Here is a 25,918-nt window from a genome sequence, read left to right on the forward strand (position 1 = left end):
TGTCGGGCAGGAGGAAGAGGAGGTGCTTCCCCTCTGGGCTCCGCCTTCTTTTCACGCCAATATCCGAGCTCCACGCAGCTTTTTTGGTTGGAGTTCAGCCCCGCCTCTGTCAGAGGGGGTACTCTTTCCCACTGTTGCCCCTCTGTGTCTCGGGCCTTCTCAGACCACACTACGCCGTCTCTAGACCCCCTCCCGCAGTCCCTGCTTCCTCTTCGCTGGATTCCGCTCTCTATGCCCGCTTGGCAGGGGTCCGTGGCGCCCCGGGACTACATTTCCCAGCAGGTCGGGCGGCCGGCGCCGCGGCTGCGGTCAGGTGACCCGGTCTCCTGACTTGCGGTGAGTCAGGGCCGGCCGGCCGGGCGGGGCGCCGCCGGCCGCTGCAGCTTGCCCTGGGCCCCTAATCCTCTTCGCGGTCCCTCAACTTGGAGCGACGACGTTCTTGGCGCTTCTCCGGGTGTGGGGCTCTGCCCTACTCGGAGCGTATCCTAGGAATGTCCTGACTGAGCCCGTGGGGAGAACTTCACCCTGAGCCTGGGATTCTAGTCCAAGAACTGGAAGTTGACAGTCTGGCTGCCTTGCTCCTGGATCTGCCTCTCGCTCTCACCGTCTCATTTTTTCCCCAGGATTGCCAGTGGGTTCGCCCAGAGGAGAGCTGACTGCCCTGGGCTGCTGCTGACCTCCGGCAGAGTTGAGCCAAAATGTCCCCGGAATCTAAAAAGCTTTTCAACATCGTTATTTTAGGAATTGCCTTTATGTTCATGTTCACCGCCTTTCAAACTTGTGGAAATGTGGCGGTGAGTTGGGGTCTGTTCTCCCTCCTTTGCAGAGCCTATCAGAATGCATTCCAGAGATGATGATAAGCGTTCATTATATCTGACAGCGCGCTGAAATGGCACCTTTTATTTTCTCACTTACCCTTCCTCGTTTTTCATGATTAGGTTTGATTTCGTCTGTCAGACATTTTTTCTTAATACATGGGGTGTTATAAACATTACCGTTTATTTTTCTGGTTTGATTTGAGGTTTGTATGTTGACCTATTTATTTGATTTCTGTTTATGTCTGTATTAAGGTCTTCAGTGGTTCTTGGAGAGTTAAGGGAGGCATAGTTACAGCTACCTCCCCGCCCCCCGTCATTGGTTTGCCTTCTCCTGTTCTGTAGTCCTTTTTCTTCTTTCATAGTCGACTTTCAGTATTAAGTATTGAGCATCTTGAATTCTTACTTTATTCTCAGTACTTGGAGACAGCCTTTCCAGGGGGGGAGGGACATTGCAAAATGTTTTCGTTGATTAGTTTTATCTTCCACACAGCAAACAGTCATCAGGAGCTTAAATAGCACAGATTTTCACGGCAGTGGATATACCAGGTATTGTGCTGTATGACTGGTTTTACTTTTTATGATACAGTAGTTGCTTAAATCCCATGAAAATCACAGGCAATAAAATATCGTGATTGAATCAGTAGTGATTGGTTTTTTTCTTTGTATCTAGACTGTTTGGGAGAACATAATAGAATAACGGAGATGAGTTTAGGTTTCATGTAGAATTAGATACTGGGTTTGAAATCCTGGCTTCACAGCTTAATTGCTGCGTTATCTTAGGCCAGTTGCTGCTATGAGCCCAGCTTCCTTGCTGAGGTAAAGCATGTAAAGCTCTTGGCACAGTGTCTGGCACTTAATAAGCACTCGAGTATTGTTGTAATTACATCTTCCCAATCCTAAACAGAGAGTGTTTTATATGATTCTTGAAACATTCGGTCTTCCTGTTCTCATTTCCTAATGGTTAATTTACTGTCACCAGGAGCTTTTAGATTTTTGTTAAGGTATTTAGTCTCAATTTTACAGATGGAGAAAATGCAGTGAAGAGACCTTCATAAGTCACTAGTACATTGCGATTGAGGCTGGGAATGTAGTGCATGCAAGTATATAAACACAAACAGATTTTCAAATTTTTTTATAGTTAAATGTTAGATCGTGGCCAACACTTATCCCCTCCCCACCCCAACTCTCCTTCTTTAGTTCTTTATTACCTATCCTAAACCTGACCTTGTATGTGATACTTGAGTGTAAAGGAATGTTAATGTCCGTTTTTGTAAGTGATTAATAATAATACCACAACTTTTTGTAGTGCTTTGTCTTTGTACGGTATTCTGAAGAACAAATGAAAGACTATTTGATATTTGAAGAGATTCATAAAAGCCAAAGAATAATTTACTTTGGATTTATAAATAGCAGCTAGTAAATGAATTCAGGACCCCTGAAATGGTTTTAGTCACACTGCTACAAGACATGTACTAGGGCTGAGTCTGCAGTAACTGAATAATGTTCAAGTGAGACCATTAGGTAGGGTTAAATAAATTCTGGTTTAAGCAAGTTATAGCTCTGTGCTTGTTATTTATAGCAGTGAAATTTCATGCAGTTGCCAGGAGTTGTAGGCTAAGTTTGTAGAGCAGACTGGTTGACTAGGGTCTCTGAAGTCAGATTACCAGGAATGGGATCCTGCCTCCACCGTTCACCAGCTATCCAGCTGGACTTTTGGCAAGTTGCTTAACCCCTCTGTTTTTTCAATTTTCTTTTCTGTAAAAGGAGGATAATAATAATACCTTTTTCATAGAGCTGTTAGGATTAAAAGAGAAAATATGTATAAGATACTTGGCACAGTGCCTGTTACATGTTTGATATGTTAGCTGTTATTATAATTTACCAATACATTAAAAACATATTGTCCAAGGCAAACTGATTCAAAGAGACGTTTGATGAGACTTCAATATTTTGTACAAGTGAAAACTTTAATATGGCATTTAGTTTAATGACATAATTATAAATTGCGACTAAGGAATATGAATGCTTATTGCAAAAAAATCAGTGGACTTTAGATTTGAAAAAGTGAACTTTTGAGACTGTTTCAAGAGTTTTGTTTTTTTCCTTTTGTATGTTTTGCCTACAGCATGGCAATTATTTATGGAGTGTTTTCTGCTTCAAATTTGATTACACCATCAGTGGTTGCCATTGTAGGACCTCAACTCTCTATGTTTGCTAGTGGTTTGTTTTACAGGTGAGTAGTGTCATTTTCTTTCCCTCATTTAATTAGAACACCTTCAGCATATTTCAAACATATAGTAAACTTTTAACAAGAACTTGCTGACTTGGGTGGAGTAGAACACAGGCGATCTTTTAGAGGTGTGGCTCTCCACTTGATGCGCAGGAACACCACCTTGTTTTAATGCAGTGGAATGTGTGTATATTTGCTTTTGTTTTACTATTAATAAAAATAGTATCCAAAAACCTCTTTCCACGAGAGTTGAAAAGGACTACCTGTAAAATAATCCTACTTTCTATCAAGTTAACTAATGGGAATTCAAATGAAAAAACTAAACTTTTCTTCTGGGCTGTAGAACTATAGTCCCATCGTGTGTTAAGCTCTTGCAAGGCCAATTGCAAACTTTCATTCAATGTCTGATTTTACAAGTTTAAACTAGTAAATTAAGAAATGAGAGGCCAGCTCCGTGGCGTAGTGGTTAAGTGCGCGCACTCCGCTGCTGGTGGCCCTGGTTTGGATCCTGGGCGTGCACCAATGCACTGCTTGTCAGGCCATGCTGTGGCGGCCTCCCATATAAAGTGGAGGAAGATGGGCACGGATGTTAGCCCGGGGCCAGTTGTCCTCAGCAAAAAGAGGAGGATTGGCATGGATGTTAGCTCAGAGCTGATCTTCCTCTCTCACACACACAAAAAAAGGAAACGAGTAGGTCACATTTGTCCCTTTTTTTCCCCATCACTGGAGAAGTCCTTTACAGGTTGAATTTTAAAAGAAGAGAACCCTCAGATTGCTTCCTAGAAGGCATAATTGGCATTGTGTTTCAGGTATTGTTTGACTGTAATACGTTGACCTGTTATATTTTAGCATGTACATTGCCGTTTTTATCCAGCCTTTCCCGTGGTCCTTCTACACAGCCTCTGTTTTCATTGGAATTGCAGCTGCTGGTAAGCATTTTGATGTTTATTTTCTCTGTTTTCTGGGGCTTATCTAAGTATCATTTATGTGTTTAGCTTGTAAAGTGAAGTGATTCATTCCCTTGATAAACTTTTGTTTGAATTTTAGTACTCTGGACAGCACAAGGAAACTGCCTTACAATAAATTCAGATGAGCACACTATTGGGAGAAACAGTGGAATTTTCTGGGCACTCTTACAATCCAGGTAATAATCCTTTTGGAGCTCAATCTTTCCTTTAATTTTTTTGTCACACTATTTTTTAGACCTTTTTTGTGTTGAAAATTCAGATCTTCCATGTTATGTGACTTAAGTTCCTAGCTGCATATGATATAGATTTAAAATTTTATAGAATTACTTAAAATGCATGGACCTAACTCATTGGCACTTATGATTAGTAAATAGAAAATCTTATTAACCATCATGTATTTAGCATCTGCTGTATTTCAGGGACTATTGGACTCATTACTTAATTTCAGTAATCCTCACAACCTCATGAGGTGAGAAGGTATTATCTCCATTCTACAGATGAGAAAATAGAAGCTTAAAAGTTAAGTAACTGATCTGATTTAAACCATCGTTATCTGGGTTCCAAAGGCCACGACCTTCCCACCGTGCTACACCACCTGATAGTTATTAACAAATATATTAAAATTCAAAAATGAGGCTAATTATATCAACACTGATATAATTATGTTATAGATTTCCTAAGTAAAAAGCAATGACAGTCATTCTGTCATGGAATCTGTTCTGAGGATTTACCCTTATGGATCTTGCCTAAAATTTTGGCGTTGATAAGTCTTAACAAATGCAAATGTTTAGTTTTGAGGGGTTGGATATTAAGAAACCAGAGTGTGAGTGAATACTTCCTTCTCTAGGAAAGTGTGCTAAATAAAGTACCTGATTAGATGCAGATAACTAAATCATGGATTTTTTTTCATAGATTCTTTAAATATAGGATTTTAGAACTAGCATAAGCTTGTTTCCAAGGAGTCATTTCCAGAGTTCCAATAAATCACGTTTCAGAGTGAGTCAAGTCTTCTCTGAAGGGCGGTTCTGAGTCAGGTTAATGTCACGTGGAAGGAGACGGAATTCCATCTGGGTCAGTTAAGTTTTTCAGAAAGAGTCAGGGTGGAGTTGATTCTTTTAAATGATCTAGAGCAGGTAGATACTTTTTAAATTATATATGTGTGTGTCTCTCTCTCTTTCTCTTTCTCTCGTGTTAACAAATAATGGAAAAATTGTTTAAAAAACTATAAATATGAAAATAATTTCCCAGCATCCTCTCCTCCCTTTTCTTCCCCCAGCTTGTTCTTTGGAAATCTCTACATCTATTTTGCTTGGCAAGGGAAAACGCAAATATCAGGTCTGTTTTATTCGCTTTGCTTTATTCAGAAATGTTCAAAGCATAAGAGTTCCACAGAAACACCCATTATTGCTTTGTTCAAATTGTTCTAATGAACCTTGTACCTTAAGTCCTCTCAGATTTTAGCTTTTAGTAACTTTTTTCCTTGGATGATATTATTAAGGTAGGGGTGTAGTTTATGGCTGTGCTTCAAGTGGCATCTCCAGGTATGCGGGAAGGTTATGCTGGGTATGAGGATACTAGTCAGTTGTCAGACCTTTGTACTCTTAATTATTTTGTCTGTACACTTATTTGATTAAAAGAATATGATTAAGTTCTTGTGCTGTGTTTCTTTTGGCTTATTAGTATTTCTCTAATTGAAAGACAGAAGTGGAGGTATCCTATGTATCTCCTTGTCCTAGGTTTTTACTAATGCAATGAAGTAAGAATTTAGTGAGGAAGTGTTTTGATGGTTATAAACAACCTCTGAACATAATATATAATACTACCTCTGGAATCGTTTGTAAGGTGGGTGCTGTCTACTTTCTTCTTTTTTCTCCAGAGAGTGACCGAAGGACAGTGTTTATTGCTCTGACAGTGATTAGCCTTGTGGGGACAGTTCTATTCTTTCTCATTCGGAAACCAGATTCTGAAAATGTCCTGGGAGAAGATGAATCTTCTGATGACCAGGACGTGGAAGTCAATGAGTAAGAAGTTGGAAACGTTCCTTTTTATTTCAAAATTTATTTTGAGTAGATCTAGTCTAGAGGGTACCAGCCTTTTGTAGCCCTTTCTGATATCCGATATTGCGCAGACATGAGGGAAAAGTTTTAAAGCAAATCAGGAGAGAAGAAAGATAAAGGGGAGCTTCGGGGAAGGAAGAAGGAAAAGGAAGGCAGACGGAGGTTGGGAGGTAGTGACAAGGTTTCCACGGGATTTAAGTCTGATCCCCCTGGCTGTTGCCACTGATGAGTTGTGTGACCCTGGACAGTAGCAATAATCCTCTTGGTTTCTCCAGGCCTCAGTTTCCTCATTCAATTCGGCAGACATCCCGGGTGTCAGTGTACACTGTGCAAAGATATGGGCTTATGGAGTTAAATAGAGAACAGTCTGCCCTCAGTCACTGTTTCTTGGATCCAACCCTGAAATCTGATGCATGTGGTACTTGGGAGTGGCAGGGCCATCAGCACTTGTCACAGATGAGGCTTGGTCACGCCCATGCTCTTATGTACAGGGCCTGGTTCTCATGCCGACCTACACAGGTGGTTTCCCCAAAATAGTCCAAATGGGGACACAAATATGCAGCCCTATGTTTTTCTAAAAATTGTGAATTACCTTGAGCATATTTCAGTTATAAGTAAAACTATTTAAAGCACCACAGACGATTTCTCTGCAAGTATTAACTAGATTTGAGGAAAAGGAAATGAGAAATCTTTGCCACTCTTGTTTTGCTTTGTTTGTGAATTAGTAGATTGTGAAGATTGCCTTGTAGCCTTTTATTTATTGTTAAAACTTTTGCATTGAGCTTTGTGTGCTGCCTTGTTAATCCCAAAAGGGCCTGAAATTTTCCAGTCATAGGATCATTAAGTGTTCAAAATTTCACTAAGTTTGTTTAAAGCGAAAGAGACGTGTTAGCTTTGGTTTGAAAATATAAGTATTTATATGTATGTATACGATGTGTATATGTAACATAGATTATATATATGCAACTCTACAGATATATGTATGTATGTATTATATGTATTTTTAAGCACAAACTAATGGATATTGGAGAAGGGGCCTGTGAAGATGAATACCACAGTTTCAACAAAAATTAAACCCTTGTTCATTCAGCAAATATTAGGTGCTGTGATGACAAATACCGCCCGTCCCTGTTTTCAGGGAACTTTGCTAAGATGAGGGATTATGTAACTGTGCGGTACTGAGGAGTACTGCTCAGCCTTTTAAGCATTTTCTCTTCCTGAATTGTCTCCCAAACTTGACGGTTCTGTGTCTTTATTCTGTAAAAAGCACCAACTGTGTGCCAGCCCTCTTCAGGACCTGAGGGATACAGCAGTGAACAAGACAGATAAGTCCCTGTTCTTAAGGGACTTAATTTTAGAGGGGGTGGTCGACAGTACACGTGGAAGAAGACAGCAGCGTGAGTGCTAAGAAGGCAGGGAAAGAGGGGAAGGTGACGGAGAGCTGGGTGGTTCTCTGAGACCTGGTTGGTGAGAAGGATGAGGATCAACTGATGGCCATTGCCAAGGCCAGGCAGTGGAGAGGAGCGTGGTGGGGACCAGGACTGCAGGAAGGCAGAGGGAGTTGGCACCGGGAGGGGGTGGAAGTAGGCGAGTCTGCAGTAGGTGGGGATTAGATGATAATAATCCATGTCAGGAGTTTGGGTTTTTTTCTTGTTGTGATTAGAAGCCATTGAGGGAATAAGTAGGATCTGATTTTAAAGGATTCCACTTAAAGGCCGTACAGAAAATGACTTGAAGATGCAAAAGGGCACCTTGATATCTGTCCTCTATCTCTGTTGTCCTCATGTGCTTCATTCGCGTCTCTGAGGACCTGTTTGCTGGATGAGCTCTAGGAATTTCTGCAGTGGCAGTGGCCTCTCTATCCTCCCTTCCTCCCGTCCTTCCTTTCCTCTGTATTTGAGTGGTAGTATATTCCAGACATTGTTTGGAGGCTACTTCACTGAACAAACAGAAGTTCATGCATTCATGGAGCTTGCTTTCAGTGCGTGAGAGAGAAGAGAAACAGGAATTTTTTTTAAACAGCTATAATTGAGATATAATTCTCATACCGTACAATTCACCCATTTAAAGTGTACAAGCTATTGACTTTTAGTATATTCACAAAGTTGTGTGTTCATTGTCACAACCAATTTTAGAGCATTTTCATCACCCTTCAAAAGAAGCCCATACCCTTCGCCATCTGGGATTTTAAAACAGGAAAAATCTAAAGCAGAGAAGGGGCACAGAAGTATGGGCTGGGAGGGTGGCTTGCAATGATAGATTATAATACAGTTATTTGTATATAATAGATGTTATATATAATATATAATTTTAGATAGAGTTGCTAGGGAAGGCTAAGAAGATAACATTTAAGTTGTGGGAGAGGAACAGAAAGTTTCCCTTTACGCTTTGGAGTTCTTAGCTGAGACCCCTGTAATAAAAGACAGATTAACAAGAAAAAAAACAAACGGAAGTTTATTAACGTGTATACCTCATGTATACATGGGAGACACCTAGGGAAAGATGAGTAACTGCCCAAGGTGGCTTAATTTAGGCTTAAATACCTTCTTAATGGAGAAAGAGAAGGAGAGATGTGGGCCTCTGAGGGGAGAGTAAATGATTTTTAGGAAAGACAAATGGGTCCTTAGAAGAATAGATGGGAGATATGATGGTTTGTGACAAAGTTTGTGGGTGTGGTGTCAACGTCCAGTCTCTTCTCCTGTGACAAGTCAGTCCTCCCTGGTTGATGAATCCCCCAGGGAGCAGATTTAGGACAGTTGAGTTCTTTTTGGAGGATGTGTCTTGAGGGAGATGAGGGAAGTTCAGAGAAAGCCTCTCCCTGCATTTGCTGTTTTTCAAGTGCCTGCAGCTCAAAATAAGCAATATGCCAGAGTGGCATACCTTGGGGTGGCGTATCCTGAACTCCGACAGTCATGTTTTTGGGGTGGCACATTCTGCTGTCCTTCAGAGTCAAGACCTGGAAGAGGTGAGCTGGTTGTGGCTTGCACTTAGAGTGGGATGGGAAGGTACTGGAGGGTTTTGAGAGGGACTGACAATGATCTAACTTACCCCACCCCGCTCCTGCAGGTCCTGGGGGTGTCTTTTTTCAGAGTTCTTGTACTAGGAATGGCCTCGTTTAATATCTCACTGAACTGATTTGGGAATGATTTGCAGCTGAGTGCTAGCTGAATTGGTTGTATTTTAATAGTCTATAGAGTGTAAATCAGTTCCTGCTTATTTAGGGCTTGAAGTGTGAAACATTAGAATCCTACATCCTGTCCTATCCAAGTACAAGATGAGGGTGCTATCAATTAATTGGAGTCTAAATAGTATTTGCTTCCAGGGAAGGCAAGAGTTTTTATGGTGTGGGAAGAAGTTTTCCTGTTGGTTAGAACATACTGCCTTTTTTTTTTTTATCAGTAATTTATTTATTTAAGTCGACCATTAGGTTTCTTTTTTTTGGTAAACAATATCATTTAAAGATATAGAAGAAGTAGATACTATCCTACCGGATTGGCTGGAAGGGTAAGAAGTGTAATCTTTTAAAAACTTTCTTAGCATAATCATAATAAACAACTACACTTAAATGACATCATTTCATTTAATTCTCACAGGTAAGTGGTAGTATCCCTATTTCTTAAATGAAGAAATGAAACAGAAAAATGAAGTAACTTGTCTAAAACCATACAATTAATAAATGGCAAAGCAGGACTCAGACTCCGAAGCCCACATTTTTAACCAGTAGATTATACTGCACCTAACCGTGTACCGCTAGTGGTGGTGTTGCTTTTGAAGAATTTTAACACTGGAGAACTTACTTTTTACATAGTAAGAGTGGTGGAAAGTTGAGTTCTCACAAATTGTTTTTACATTGTGAAAATAGCAGGGTAGAAGAGATTTCTGTCCTGCCTGAAGTGTCGTTTCTCAAAAAGACCTGCATGAATATTTGCATTTAGGATGAAAGAATTGTGTCTTCCGTTGTTAATAAGAAGCCACCCAGGTGGGACTGAACCACGTTCTCTGAAGCAAAGACGTGGGACCTGAAGGGATACCCTGGAGCAGGGAGGATGGAGGGGCATTCGAAATATTTGCCAGACCATGTAGAGGACAGAATGTTTATAAACTCCAATGAAAATGTGATAGTATTTGTGTTCTCTTTTTAATTTCAGGGGAAAAACTTCTATTTTTTGTTTTTATTTTATCAGGTCTGCCCAGAACAATATGACAAAGGCAGTAGATGCATTTAGTAAGTATTTTCTATATCTGAAATGCAAGATCTGTCAGGAACAGCTTCAGCATTTGCCTTTCCCCTTTTCCCTGGTAACTTTGGATTGACAATTCCCCAGTATTTCCATTTTTCCAGGTATGCCGCTCTGAAGTACATTCAATAAATACCTCTCTAACATGGGGGATGTGAGGGATGGATGATAATCCAACTATCCTACCCAAGTGGGTGTGAGAGAGGTGTGAGGAGGCTGCAGAGAACTTAGGAGCTGGGAGTTTACACAAGGAAGTGGGGACGTACAGACCATTTCTTCAGGCATCGCTTGTCGCTCTTCGGAGCCAAGCAGGAGCTCTGGTGACCCCGTAGCTCATAAGAACAATTGTGTTCATCTGTTGAGGGTTCTTCATGGCTACACCTCTATGTGTTTTGTTTTGTATTATTCTCACAACAATTCTGTGGGTATCATATAACATACCCTATCATTATCTCCATTCTGTAGAAGAGAAAATTGAGGCTGAGGGAAATTATTTACTCAAGGTCAAACAGCTACTACGTGGCTGAGCTGGGATTTGAGCCCAAACTGTCTGACGGGCAGAGCCAGCGATTCCCATGATGGCCCTCTTGTGGTTCCTTCAGAAGTGGGCAACCATGGCTTCCACTTCTAATGAGGCCTGATACTGGCCAGTTCTTTGCTTCTACCTACAGCTCTCTCAGCTTCTCTTTCTCCCCGGGAGCGAGAGTCTGACTGATGTAGGGGACAGCCTTTGGGACGACATTCTTTCAGTAAACCCCTGTAGGCCACTGGGCCTTAATGCTCTTACGTACTTATGGCTAGCCTCTAGGTTGCCTTGGGCTAGGGTGCAAATTCTTGATCTAATCAGCTGTGGCCTAGATCAGATGACACAAAGCACTACAACTTTTAGCCAGGAATTCCTGTAGCCTCTTTTTTTAGAGAGGGCCTGTGGGTGTGGTAGTCTGAGCCTCACATGTATAGTATATCATTGTTGAGGCTGTTTTATCAGGCTTTTATTGTATGCATTTCTTATGTTTCTGGAACACATTCATAATTATAAAGTGGGCTACAGGTTATAATTAAAAAAGATATGGCTTGACTGCCCCCAGCAGGATGGGAGGTCACCACAGTCAAAGGTCCGGCTTTCCAGCTTTGCAAGACTAGAAACTTGTTTGTCAGAAGTCCCATTATTGATCAGAGGGGCCGGAGGGGAAAAGACTCAAGCCAATTTAACCATTTAAGGTGACATTTAATATTTTTTAGTGAGCCTTTTCGTGGATATTCCCTTCTTGTTATCAGGGGCCTAGAAAGCCACATTGGCTTATCTGGTGATCATGGAGTCAGGGAGATTGATGACCTTCAGGCTTATGGGATGGTTCGTCCAGCCTTGGTGAGGCTTGGTGCGGCCTCCCTGCTCCATGACTGAACCCCCCTCTCTGGCTGTCTATTGATATTAACTAGATTCAGGATGTTCTTCCTAGATAGTTGTGCAGACTTTGCCTCAACTTCTCTGTCTGTAAAATGAGGCACTAACACCATTAGGGCTGCATGCTCTTCATCATGGAGCTAGTTGGTTACTTGGTAGAGTTCGGGAGGAATAGGATATGGGGCTGTCAGAAAGAAGGCAGCAACCAAAAGTAGTAAGGCATATAAAGTGCTGTAGGGCAAGCAGCCCTAGGTGGTGGTTCCTGGGCAATTGGGGAGGGACATGAGGTTATGAGGTGGCAAGGAAGCCAAAGGCAAAGATCGAAAGGAAGAAGAATGTCTAACGGTCCGGCCCCGTGGCGTAGCAGGTAAGTGCTCGAGCTCTGCTGCTGGCGGCCTAGGTTCGGATCCCGGGAGCGCATGAACACACCTCTTGTCAGGCCATGCTGTGGCGGCGTCCCACATAAAGTGAAGGAAGATTGGCACGGACCTTAGCTCAAGGCCAGTCTTCCTCAGCAAAAAGAGGAGGATTGGCGTGGATGTTAGCTCAGGGTTGATCTTCCTCACACACAAAAAAAAGAACGTCTAAGCTTTACATAATTTGTCTGTGGGCCAGTGTTTCATTTATTGTTTAATCGAGACATTCCTTCAGTTGATGCTATGATAGATGTTGTACAGAAAAGGTTCCTCCTTATCTAAAAAGCACCTAATTCCTCAACTGAATGTATAGTTTAATGCGATTCTAGAAAATTCAGTGAAATTTTTTTAATTTTATTTTTTGGTCTTGATGAAATGATCCTAAAGTTTATCTGGAAGAATAAATGTCGGAGAGTAGCCAAGAGAATTTTTAAACAGGAGAAGGACTTTCCCTAATAAATATTAAAATCTATTGTGAATTTGTTGAAATCATTGGAATAGAAAGAGCAGTGGAACTAAAGTCTAGAATCAGGTCCATGTCCAGATAGGAGTATAGAATACAGTAAAATAAGGGGCCAGCCTAGTGGCTTAGTGGAACAGAAGCAAGGTGAAATAGCTGACTGTGTAGAAAAAGATATAGATTCATACTTTCTATCTCATACTAAAATTCCAAGTAGGTTAAATGTAAAAATGAAACCATAGAAGTAATTGAAGAAATTTGTTGGGTAGAGAAAAGTCCTTCAAGCAGGTCATTCGAACAATAAGGGAAAAGAAGCTCTTTGGTTACCTAAAATGTAAAACTTCAGTCTATCAGAAAAACCTAATGGCGTTACGTCTTCATTATGGCAGGGAAAATATGTGCAGTATGTGATAAAGAGCTGTTATGAACCAGTAAGAAAAGCAAATACTCCAGGAGAAAATAGACATATTTATATAACTTAAGTATAAGAAATGCAAATTTTAAAGTTTTCTATCAAATTTCAAAAGATAAAAAATAATTCTCAGTATCATGAGGAGTAGGTGCGTAAGACCACACTGCTGATAAGAATGTACACTTGTATTGTGAAGAGCGATTTGTCAGTAAATATCAAAAGCCTTAAAAATGTTTGTATCTGTACCCCAGCAATTCCACTAATAGGATTATCCTCAGGAAATAATGAAGAATTTTTGTCAAGATTTAACTACTAAGATGTTTATATTAGTGAGAAACTGAAAGTGATTTACATATTCAACTACAAGGCATTAGTACATCTACACAATACATTACCCTAGCCATTAAAATGATCTTGACTAATGTTAGAAAATATTTTCTCTATTATGTGAGAATAAATTAAAAAATAGTGTATATATAGTAGAATTTGTTTTTATTAAAAAAAAAGCATAGAAAAAGTCTGGAAGGAGACCCACTGAAGTGTTAGGTTATGTTTTTTTTTCCTTAATAGGATAGCTTTATTGAGATATAATTCACATACTATACGATTCACCCATTTAAAGTGTACACTTCAGGGCTGGCTTGGTGGCATAGCGGTTAAGTTCGCATGCTCTGCTTTGGTGGCCTAGGGTTCACAGGTTTGGATCCTGGGTGCCGACCTACACAACACTCAATTGAGCCATGCTGTGGTAGCGTCCCACATACAAAGTAGAGGAAGATTGGACTCAGGGACAATCTTCCTCAAGCAAAAAGAGGAAGATTGGCAATAGATCTTAGCTCAGGTCCAATCTTCTTCACCAAAAACTGAAAAAGTAAGTGTACAATTCGATGGTTTTTAGTATATTCACCACAATCAATCTTAGAACCTATTTGTCACCCCAAGAAGAATCCCTATATCCATTAGCAATCACTTCCCATTGCCTCTCCCTAACCCCCATCCCTAGCCCTAGGCATCCATTGATCTACTTTGTGTCTCTGTAGATTTGCGTATCCTGGACATTTCATATAAATGGAATCATACAATATGTGGTCTTTTGCGACAGCTTTCTTTTACTTAGCATAATGGTTTCAAGGCTCATCCATGTTAGAAACTTTGAATCATTTTTGCTTTTTAGGTATCATGAATAGTGCTACTATGAACAGTCATGTACAAGTCTTTATGTGGACACTGTTTTCAGATCTCTTGGATGTGTACCTATGAGTAGTGGGATTGCTAGGTCATGTGGTATCTCTTTGAAGAACTGCCAGATTGTTTTCCAACGTGGCTGTACCATTTTACGTTCCCACCAGCAGTGTACGAGGATTCCAGTTTCTCTACATCCTTGTTTGTTTTGGATTATAGCTATCCCAGTAGGTATAAGGTGGTATCTTGTGATTTTGATTTGCATTTCCCTAATGGCTGATGACGTTGAGCATGTTTTCATATGCTTAGAAGCCATTTGCATTTCTGTGGAGAAATGTCTACTCAATTCCTTTGTCCGTTTTTTAATTGGGTTATTTGTCTTTTTATTATTGAGTTGTAAGAGTTCTTTATATATTTTAGTTAAAAGTTCTTTATATATATGATTTGTAAATATTTTCTCCCATTCTTTGGGTTGACTTTTCATTTTCTTGATGGTACCTTTTGAAGCATACAGGTTTTAAATTTTTGATGAAGTCTGATTTATCTATTTTATCTTTTGTTGGGTGCTTTTGGTGTCCATGAAGGCTTTGCCTAAGCCCGGGTCACATAGATTTACTCCTATCTGTTTTCTTCTAAGAGTTTTATATTAGCTCTTACATTTAGGTCTATGATCCATTTTAAGTTAATTTTTGTCTGTGTTGTGAGATAGGAGTCCAACTTCATTCTTTTGCATGTGCGTATCCAGTTGTCCTAGCACCCTTTGTGGAAAAGACTATTCTTTCCCCCGTTGAATTTTGTTGGCACTCTTGTTGAAAATCAATTGACTGTAAATGTAAGTTTATTTCTAGATATGTTTGTCTATCCTAATGCCAGTACCATGCTGTGTTGATGATTATAAGTTTTGAAGTTAGAAAGTGTGAATCCTCCAACTTTGTTCTTTTTCAAGAGTGTTTTGGCTATTGGAGATCCCTTGAATTTCCATATGAATTTTAGGATCCGTTTGTCAATTTCTGCGAATAGATTATGGGCTTTTTCTTTGTTTTTTTAATAGACTTCATTTTTTTAGAGCAGTTTTAGGTTCACAGCAAAATTGAGAGGATAGTACACAAATTTCCCATACACCCCTTGCCACCACACATGCATAGCCTCCCAATTATCAGTGTCTCCGACCATAGTGGTACATTTGTTACAAGTGATAAACCTACATTGACATGTTATTATCACCCAGAGTCCATAATTTACATTAGGGTTCACTCTTGCTGTTGTACATTTTATGGGTTTGGACAAATGTATAATGACATGTATTCACCATTATAGTATCATACTAGGTTATGTTTTAAAATTTCTTTTTGTTAGCTAAACCTTCTCATTATTCAAAAACAGATGCTTTGCTAATATTTTTTAAAATTAAAAATATCGTTTTAAACTTTGTATTGATCATGTAATTTTTCCTGGAAATGACTGGTGAAAATATCTTATTGCATTTAGTCTCTATATTTCAGTGAAATTAGAGAAAAAAGTATCCTCTTTTCCTTTTGGAGAAATTCAGGACAGAGTGTGACTTATGTAAGTTTCGTAGGCAGCAGTTGAGTAAGAAGTAAAATCTGGATCCATTATTAGTTTAGGATACTTGATTAGTGGCCTTAAATTATGAAACGTGAGCAGGTTCAAAAAGACAGTTAAAATATGCAGTTTTTAGAAATGCATTTTCTATTGCAGATTTCAACTAAATTGAACAGCATAAAAACAGACAGTAAAGTAATCATTAACAAATATGCAAAACTAAAGTTTCAGTCCTCAGATCCAGAGAGTGAGACTCTCAGGAAGTGGTATCCCAGCTTCTGTGTGGTCAAAAGCTCCCCGCTGATTCTGATCTTGAGTCCACTCCTAAAGCTGCCCCGTGATTATTCCTTAGGGACCTTAGTGCTTTGCCAACTGTTACTCTCAACAGCCTAAGCTTTAATCAAGTCTGTTGAAGTATTCTGTTGTTTTGATCCTGTTTCATTTCTCCATTTCATGTTGTTTTTTTAAATTAGAGCTGGAGAATCTGTTGGAGAAAACACAACTCTAGAATATATTTAAGCAGTTGAAATAAACATTTTACTTTTAGGGCAGATTTAGTTCATACCTTAAGCATTTTAATCTGAATCATTAACCTCTGTCCCAATGTATTTGTTTACTGACATTATTGACAAGGGGTGTTTTTGGTTGAATAAATGTTTCAGAATTTTTGTTTAATTATAATCTAGTTAAGTACTCCTAAATTTTTTCTTTCTTTTTTTTTTTTTTTACAGAAAAGTCTCTTAAGTTGTGTGTCACCAAGGAGATGCTCCTTCTTAGTATTACAACTGCTTATACAGGTAATGGGATTAATTGCAGTTCTGATTTTCCATTGCTGCATGATGATGATAAGGTCTGAAAACAACCACTGTGTTCTTCTTTCCCCCACTTCTGTGCGTTGACTGGGCTCAGCCAAATGGTTTTTTTCTGATGGTCTCAGTTGCGGTCTCTTGTGGGTGCTGTTAGAGGGCGGCTGGGGCTGTAACTTCCAAGATCATTTCATTTGCCTGTCTGAAGGGGTCAGATGTAAGGCTGGGTCTCTCTCTCTCTCCCTCTGTCTCTCCCTCTGTCTCTCCCTCTGTCTCTCCCTCTCTCTCCCTCTCTCTCTCCATGTAGTCTGCCTCGGCTGTGTGACCCCCTCCCGCATGATCCCTCCCCCTGACCTAGCAGGATAGCCAGACTTTTTAGTGGCTGAGGACTCCAGAAAGGGCAAAAGGAGAAATGACCAGACTTCTTTAATGCTTAAGCCTGGCACTAGTCCCGTGTCACTTGCAGTGCATTCTGTTGGTGAAAGCAAATCACAAGGCCAGCCCAAATTCAATGTGGGAGGATTCTGCACAGGGCTTGAAAACTGGGAGACATAATTCATCGCAACCAGTGATTTTAGGACGAAATGGAGCACTACAGCAAATAACCGAGTAAATCTTTGTGATTTTGTATGGATTAAGATAATTTCTAATGAAATGGAATGAACTCTGTGGCTTACCGCTGATAACATGGTATGGTAACACTCTTAGGTCTTAAGAAAAATGAGGAAATCTGTTTCCTTTTAAAAAGTGCTGTAATGTGCCAATTACTACTTTTGCCTTTATATGCTTCATAGGTATAAACATCTTCTCTTTAGGAGAAATACAATAAATATTAAACATCTCTAATATTCAGTGAAGGTTTTGCAGTATTGAGGAATCGGGGCTTCTACTGATTTGCCCTAACTTTTTACCCTAATTTTTTGAATTTCTTTTCCTGGGAAAAAGGGTTTCATTAAAACATTATTGTGCCTTTAAGCAAAAGTGGATAGTACATATGTATTGGTTTTTCAAACATATGTTCCTATTCCTTTGGAAAGCTATTGATAAGGATAATGAGCACTTTGGTATTCACTTTTGCAAGTTTATGTTAATTGTATGCTCTCTCCATCCCCTGTCTACACACAGAGTGACCGTTTTTAACATAAAGATGTCTTTGCTTATTTAAGTTGTATATTTTTATCTGAAATATGTGACAACTGCCATCTTGTGGCTAATTCCATTTTATCAGTTATACAGCGTAAAATTATGCTCTGCTTGGGCAGTAACGTTTCAGCCTGCGTGAATTTTGTTTTGTATGTTTCTTTTATATTTATATAGCTCAAATACTACTAGACAGGAAGAAAAACTAGGAGAGGGAGAATGTGAATGTATAGTTAACTGAAATCTGATTTTTTTCTGAAGGTCTAGAGTTGACTTTCTTCTCTGGTGTATATGGAACCTGTATTGGCGCTGTAAATAAATTTGGAGCAGAAGAGAAAAGCCTCATTGGACTTTCTGGGATTTTCATTGGCATTGGAGAAATTTTAGGTTGGTTTTAAAAAAGTTTGTGCATTAAATCGGTTTGTTACAGTTATAAGAGAATTTAAGTGTACTTCGCCTCTCTGCCCTTGAATTTCTGTTTCCTTGCTTGTTTTTACCCAAATGGGTATGTCTTTGTTTTTTGTTATCACTGTTCTAAGATAACTAAATTATAAAACATTCATCAGATAATTCAAAGACGAAACCATAAATAGGAAAACATGGTCTCTCCCAGCATTTCCTATTAAAATACTTAGAGAAAGTGTCTTGGAATCCCTGACTTTCTTGTCCTCTGAATCTCTGACACCAGCTGGATGTCCAGCAATACACTTCAATTCTGAGACTGACCACGGGAGTTGGCATCAGACTCCACAGGTCAAGGGTTCAATCCCACAAGACCGCCCTCACTTCAGACACCAGTCGTAAGCTCGGGTCTCCAGGTTACCCACGGTTCTGTCTGACTTGGCTACAAATTCAGGAGTTCCCACAACCCCCCAGGAAAATGCTATACTTAGTATTAAAGTTTATTATAAAGGAAACAAACGAACAGCCAGATGAAGAGGCATATAGGGCAAAGTCCAGAAGGGTCCCGAGCACAGGAACCTCTGTCCCCGTGGAATTGAGGTGCCACCCTCCCAGCATGTGGATGCATTCAGCAACCAAGAAGCTCTCCCAAACCTGTTGTTTAGGGTTCTTATGGAGATTTCGTTTTGTGGGCATGATGGATTAAATCATTGGCCATTGGTGATTGAACTCAATCTCTAGCCCCTCTCCCTTCCCCAAGGTTGAGGGCTGGGGCTGAGAGTTCCAACCGTCTAGTCAAGGCTTGGTCCTTCTGGCAACCAGCCACCATCCTGAAGCCATTTAGGGCCACCCCTGCCCCAAGAATTACCTCATTAGCATGAACTCTGGTATGATTGAAAGGGATTGTTATGGATGCCAAAGACACTCCTGTCACTGAGGAAATTCCTAGGGTTTTAGGAGCTGTGTGCCAGAAAGGGAGGAGGAGGGGACAAGGCATTATGCTGCGGTAGTTATTGCTTAGTCAACAGAGAGTTGTTCAACGCCTGCAGCATATTGGATATTGTGTCACATGGGGAAGTTATCAATTCAACAGGTATTTATTGTGCATCCATTGTGTGAACAAAACAGACTCTCTGCCCACACAGGGTGTACATTCTTGGGGAAGGATACAGACAGTAAAAAGCATAGGAAGCTTAGGAAGTCAGATGGTGCTAAGCACTATGGAGAAAGCAACTTTGGTGGTTTTGTTCCCTGCTTCATTGCCAACACCTGGAGTGTACCAGGTGTCTAGAACATGTGGAATGCTGCTATAGTAATTGTTTTAATATCAGTCTAACATCTGTGACAGTTCTGGGGTAGTTTTTTTTTTTTTTTTTACAACTTTATTTATTTATTTTTTGGTGAGGAAGATTGGCTCTGACTAATATCTGTTGTCAATCTTCCTCTTTTTGCTGAGGAAGATTAGCCCTGAGCTAACATCTGTGCCCATCCTCCTCCATTTTTTTTTTGGAGGGTGGTGAGGAAGATTGGCCCTGAGCTAACATCTATGCCAGTCTTCCTCTTTTTGCTTGAGGAATATTGTCCCTGAGCTAACATCCGTGCCAGTCTTCCTCTGTTTTTTTATGTGGGATGCCGCCACAGCATGGCTTGATGAGCGGTACATAGATCTGTGCCAGGGATTCGAACCTGTGAACCCCAGGCCACTGAAGTGGAGTGCATGAACTTAACCACTACGCCATCAGGCGAGCCCCTTATACAACTTTATTGAGTTACAATTCACCCATTTAAAGTGTACAGGTCAGTATTTTTTAGTGTATTCACAGGGTTGTGCAGCCACCACTACTATCTAATTTTAGAACATTTTCATTGCCCTTCCCCAGGCAACTACTAATCTACTTTCTTTCTCTATGGATTTGCTTATTCTGGACATTTCACATAAATGGAATCATACACTCTCTGGTCTCTTGCGTCTGGCTTCTTTCACTTAGCGTGTTTTCAAGGTTCTTCCAGGTTATAGCGTGTGTCAGTACTTCATTCCTTTTTATTATCAAATAATATTTAATTGTGTGGATATACCATTTTATTTATCCCTTTATCATTTGATGGACATTTGGGTTGTTTCCACTTTTGGGCCATTATGAATAATGCTGCTGTGAACATTTGTGTACAGTTTTTGTGTGAACATATGTTTCGTTTCTCTTCAGTAGATACCTAGGACTGGAATTGCTGGGTTGTATGATAACTCTTACGTTTGACTGATTTTTCTCCTCTCCTATTTTCCTGGTCTTTGCACGCCTGCTAATGTTGTGGGTAGGAGACATTGTGGACTTGACCTTGTTGGGTGCTGGATGTTTCTGTATTCTTATACGTATTCTCGAGCTTTGTTCTTGGGTGCAGTTCATTTACTTGGAAACAGTATGATTCTTTCAGGTCTTGCTTTTAAGATTTGTTAGGCAGGACCAGAGCAGTGCTCAGACTAGGGCTAATTATTCCTCACTCCTGAGGGAAGACCCTTCTGTGTACACCCAGTGCCTGTGGGTCGTAAAATGTCCAGTCTGGCTGGTGGCACCAGGCAGTATTCCCAGCCTGGGGCAGGCCACTGATACCTCTAATCCTCTTAAACGGTTTTTTCCCAGCCTCTGCTAATATACTCACATTCTGTGCTCATCAGCCCTCAGTGAAGACTCGGGGGACCCTCTGCGGATCTCTGGAATTGTCTCTCTGTGCAGCTCTCCTTTCTGACACCCTGTCCTGGGAACTCTAGCCTCCTGGGTATCCCCCAGCTCTCAGCTCTATCTTCTCAACGCAGGAGGTCTGCAGGCCCCACCTGCCTTCCCCCTCCCTGGGGGAAGTCCATCAGATGGGGCACTTGTAGGCCTCACCTCATTCGTTTCCTGTCTCTCAGAAGTCACCGCCCTTTATTGCCTGATATCCTGTGTCTTCGAAACCATTGCTTCATATTTTTTGTACATTTTCTTAAGGCAGGGGGTAAATCCAGTCACTGTTAGTCCAGCTTACCTAGAAGTCTGTTCTGGTTTTTAAAATTTCTTCTGTTTCAATACTTTTTTTTTTTGGTGAGGAAGATTAGCCCTGAGCTAACATCTGTTGCCAATCCTCCTCTTTTTGCTGAGGAAGACTGGCCCTGGGCTAACATCTGTGCCCATCTTCCTCTACTTTATATGGGACGCCGCCACAGCGTGGCTTGACAAGCGGTTCATCCGTCCACACCCGTGATCTGAACTTGCAAACCCCAAGCCATTGAAGCGGAGCTTGCGAACTTAACCGCTGTGCCATGGGGCCAACCCCTCAATACTTTTTTCTTATTTGTATATTTGTGCTTTCTTTTTTTCTTGATTACCTTAGCCATTGGTTAGCCCGTTTTATTTATTTCTTCAAAGAACCAAGATTTAGATTTATTAACTTGATCTTGGGTTTTTCTGTTCTCTACCTCATTGATTTTATAGGTGGAAGCCTCTTTGGCCTGCTGAGCAAGAATAATCGTTTTGGTAGGAATCCAGTTGTGCTATTGGGCATCCTGGTGCATTTTACAGCTTTTTATTTAATATTTCTCAACATGCCTGGGGACGCCCCTATTGCTCCTGTTGAAGGAACTGATAGCAGTGCTTACATCAAATCCAGGTATAGTGACTGTCATTTTTCTAGTAATTTAAGGAATGGCAGGAGATAACGGAAGGCTAGATATTTAAAATGGAACAGTTAATCCTTTTCTGAAAGTCTCTTATCTTTATAAGGTCATCTGCCAAGTGTTAATGGAGCCAGAATAAGTTTCAATAGGAACCCATAGAGAATCCCAAGTTATTTTTGTGATTATTGGTTTTAAGCTTTCTCCACACTAAATCTTTTTCTTGATCTGTGAAGGAGCACATAAGTGTCTGATTTGAATTTTATCTCTCTGTGCTTTGAGCAGTGAAATCTCTAGAAGTTAGGGCTTTGAGGAGAAACAGTGAGGAGCAAGGGATAATCTGCCGGCCGTCCAGTCCTTTCACAGTTGTTTATATAAGTTTCAAGGACATTGTCCTATTGTAATCAGCTCTCAAAGTCATTACAGATGTAGACACTTAGGTCCAGATCCACAATCCAAGGGCAGCCCTGCCCAAAACGCAGTGTTTGCTTCCCAAATACTTAATAGACCAGAGTTTGCTAGACTGTGAGGGTAAGTGTGAGCATAAACGCTTACTTTGCAAATTCCAATATTTATTTATTCTTGTTTCATAGTGTTTAGAGCTTGAAAGTAAAATGCTTTCATGGGTGAATTGCTTCCACTTTTTAAGTGGTTCTAACGCATATTGTTAATCTTCGTTCTAAATTAATTTTTATTTTATTCAGCAAAGAAGTTGCCATCTTCTGCAGCTTCCTGTTGGGTCTTGGAGACAGCTGCTTCAATACCCAGCTGCTCAGTATTTTGGGTTTCCTCTACTCTGAGGACAGCGCCCCAGCTTTTGCAGTGTTTAAATTTGTTCAGGTAACCTCTTCTTCAGATTGTGTTGTAAGTAGGGTCCTTCTTTTAGTGCCTTAACTTTGTTCTCTCAGTGTTTCTTTTTTGGGGGGTGGTTGAGGAAGATTGGCCCTGAGCTAACATCTGTTGCCAGTTTTCCTCTTTTTGCTTGAGGAAGATTGTCCCTGAGCTAACATCTATGCCAGTCTTCCTCTGTTTTGTATATGGCACGCCACCACAGCATGGCTTGACGATCAGTGTGTAGGTCTGTGCCCAGGATCTAAACCCACGAACCCTGGGCCACTGAAGCGGAATGCACGAACTTAACCACTATACCACCGGGCTGACCCCTCTCACTGTTTCTTAAATGAAAGTCAGGGACATCCTTTAAAAATATCTGTGATCAGAATTAGGAAGCAATGGGTAGTGTGGTTCTTCCCCCTCACTTGTAAAAGATTTTACGTTCTTGTCTCTATGGCTCAGATTAGAATCTGCCTTCCTTAGACACCAGAATTCATTCAGAATGTAGATGAGTCTGTTTCTCACTGTGCATGCACATTATTTTGTTACCCCAGTTTTTCACAAAATACTATTTTAAATAGCAGAGATTGTAGCTTACTTGATTGTTACTAGCTCTCGATGGGAGTTCATGGTGCACGTTTGTGAGCTGGAGACTCGTGAAGTTCTGTCTAGATGCAGAAAGAGCAGAGAGCACTGCTGGTCACTGACAGACTGGCGTCCTGGAGCGGTGGGGCTGATTGTGGAGCTTGGGTCACCTGTGTGCGTGTTGTGATTTGTTCTGTTCTGTTTATTCTAGTCCATTTGTGCAGCTGTGGCATTTTTCTACAGTAACTACCTTCTCCTTCATTGGCAACTCCTAGTCATGGTGATCTTTGGGTTTTTTGGAACTGTTTCATTCTTCACTGTGGAGTGGGAAGCTGCCGCCATTGTCGCCCGGGGCTCTGACTACCGAAGTATTTGATGAAGGGTCCAGTAAGAGGAAGCCTGCATCTGCAGACAGCACAGCTGAGTGACAGAGCTTGGTTGAAGAAGCCACCTTTCATTTTCACAGTATATGGGATGATGTTTAGTATGGAAAATCAAAGAATTTACACTGCTAAATCTGCCAGAGTTGGTATTCAAGTTTACAGATATTAGCTATTTAAAACAAGTGGAATAAGGGAAGTTTGTTCTGTCAATTATAATTGTTCAAAGATATTGTTTTTCAGTTCATCTGTCTATCTCAAGTTCCTTATAATCATGTTACAGAATGTAAATGTTTTCTTCTCCCTCCTGTTCTCGTTGAAAGGTCCTGCCTTGATTCAGAATACTAGGCCATATGTCATAAAAAGACTCCTGCTGAGTATGGAGTTTGTGTTACTGTGTAATAAGAGGGAGCCTATGCCACTTCATATATGTGTCTGGGAATGACATTTAAATAAATCATGAGATGCTGAAGTGGAATCTTCTCTTTGAAAAGATTTGCACTTTCTTCCTCTTTAAATGTTTAGTTTGATAAGTTTTCTTACCTTGTAGTTCATAGCAAGGAGTGGCTAATTAAGTACATATTATAAAATGAGGTAAAAATTGTCTTAAGTCTTAAAAACAGTAATCTAATAACATTTGTAAATGAACAAAACACATTAAGAAAAAAAAAACACATTTACTGGAGGAGGATTTTTGCTAGTAGTTTTCCTAGACGATGCAATGCAAAAAATAAATAAATAAATAATGAGGTCTGAGCTACGGTGGCAGGCTGCTGTCACATAGCAGACACCATCCCATACGTATGTCTGGGAAGGAGGTGTAACTATTTGGGAAGGTGTTTAAATGGAAATGTTAACTTTTGTCCATAAGAGCTTGCTTAAAAAATTTTTTTAGTTGAGATATGATTCAGAAACCATAAAATTCACCATTTTAAAGTATACAATTTAATGGTTTTTAGTCTGTTCACAAGGTTGTACAACTATCACCCTGATCTAATTCCAGAACATTTTCATCACCCCAAAAAGAAACCCCATGCCTGTTAGCATTCATTCCTCATTGTCTGGGCTGGCACTGGCTTGTCACTCATGTACTTTCTGTCTCTGGATTTGCCTGTTCTGGACATTTCATATAAATGGGAGAGCTCACTTTGAACTGTGATATTTAACTGTACAAATGAGTTTTCTGGCAAAGTAATTTAGCCAAGAAGACAAACTATGTTGTTTTCCATTGTGTTTTAAAAACCTGCTAGAAATTTAGAAATTTTATAGTTGGCTTACAGATCTAAAGAAATACAATAGAACGTGATTTTCAGATGTGATGGCAAGTGCAAGGAGTCAGAAAACCCTGTGGTTAGCTAGAACCCTTAGAGAAATTTGATTTGTGTGGAACTCTAAACTCTTTTGTTCTGGGTTGTAAAGTTTTCGTTTTCTTTCTTGAAGTTGAGATAAACTTAGTTGACCCTATATAAATAATTTGTAAATGCTATTTCAGAATTAATACCAATGATTTTATTCTCTCTTTGCACATTATTGTTTACCCAGGTGTATTAGTTTTCTGTCACGGTGTTTCATCCCGAAACTTAGCTGCTTAAAACAACACATGTTTATCATCTCACACGTCCTGTGGGTCAGGAATCTGGGCGCGGCTAGGCTGGGTCCTCCCGCTCAGCATCTGTCACAAGGCTGCCGTCAAGGTGTTGGCTGGGCTCAGCTGGGGGAGGACCCACTTCTTAGCTTGCTCTGTGGTTCTTGGCAGGAATCGGCTCCTAACAGGCTGTTGGACTATGGGTCTTAGTTTCTCATGGCTGGTGGCTGAAGGCCACCTTCTGTCCTCTGAGGACAGCTCACAACATGGCTGCTGTCTTCATCAAAGAAAGCGAGCGAGAAAAGCCAAAGGGAGAGTGTGAGCCAGACAGAAGTCACAGTCTTTTGTAACTTTATCTCAAAAGTGACATCCCGTCACTTTTGCTGTATTCTCTGTAAGTTGCAAGTCACTAGTTCCATCCCATACTCAAGGGAGGGGATTACACAGGGAAGTGAGTACCAGGAGGCGGGGATCCTTGGGACCGTCTTACAAGACTGCTTATCGCACTAGGCTTAAACTGTCTTACATTTAAGCTGAGACCTGGATCCTACATTCCCACATTGCTGATTCTCCCAGGCTCTTGTTCCATTTGCTCATAATGGAGCTGCAAAACTAGGTTGGCAGGAAGAGGTTAAATAGCCTCTGATAATGACACTGAGTACTTTAATCCAAGGAAGCGGTAGCATCTTATCGCCTCTTGCAGGATTCCTGGTAACTGTTGTCTAAAGAGAAATGAACTGGAGTGAGGTGGATACGTCAGGAACACATCTTCTGGGCTGTCCCCCACTGCTACG

General features: G+C 40.5%; 1 protein-coding gene and 1 long non-coding RNA gene across 5 annotated transcripts in view; both read left to right on the forward strand.

Annotated features, from left to right (window-relative positions):
* LOC131417797 (uncharacterized) overlaps nt 1-25,918 on the forward strand; it is a 188,827-nt gene that overhangs the window by 143,827 nt on the left and 19,082 nt on the right. The window lies entirely within an intron of this gene.
* Nucleotides 42-24,317, forward strand: MFSD11 (major facilitator superfamily domain containing 11). Of its 3 annotated transcripts, XM_058561713.1 has the most exons (14): nt 42-336; nt 624-794; nt 1,309-1,364; nt 2,944-3,051; nt 3,898-3,977; nt 4,096-4,192; nt 5,293-5,351; nt 5,893-6,037; nt 10,258-10,298; nt 16,481-16,546; nt 17,957-18,082; nt 21,562-21,736; nt 22,445-22,580; nt 23,371-24,317. In XM_058561713.1, exons 2-14 carry the CDS (start codon nt 699-701, stop codon nt 23,533-23,535), a joined length of 1,350 nt encoding a protein of 449 aa, XP_058417696.1. In that variant the 5' UTR covers nt 42-336; nt 624-698; the 3' UTR covers nt 23,536-24,317. The 3 variants fall into 3 exon arrangements, with proteins under 3 accessions (XP_058417696.1, XP_058417698.1, XP_058417697.1); XM_058561714.1 differs by lacking the exons at nt 42-336; nt 1,309-1,364 and having other exon boundaries at nt 749-794; XM_058561715.1 differs by lacking the exons at nt 42-336; nt 5,293-5,351; nt 5,893-6,037 and having other exon boundaries at nt 359-794.

This window comes from Diceros bicornis, chromosome 18 (genome assembly GCF_020826845.1).
Source record: "Diceros bicornis minor isolate mBicDic1 chromosome 18, mDicBic1.mat.cur, whole genome shotgun sequence".
Taxonomy (NCBI): Eukaryota; Metazoa; Chordata; class Mammalia; order Perissodactyla; family Rhinocerotidae; genus Diceros; species Diceros bicornis.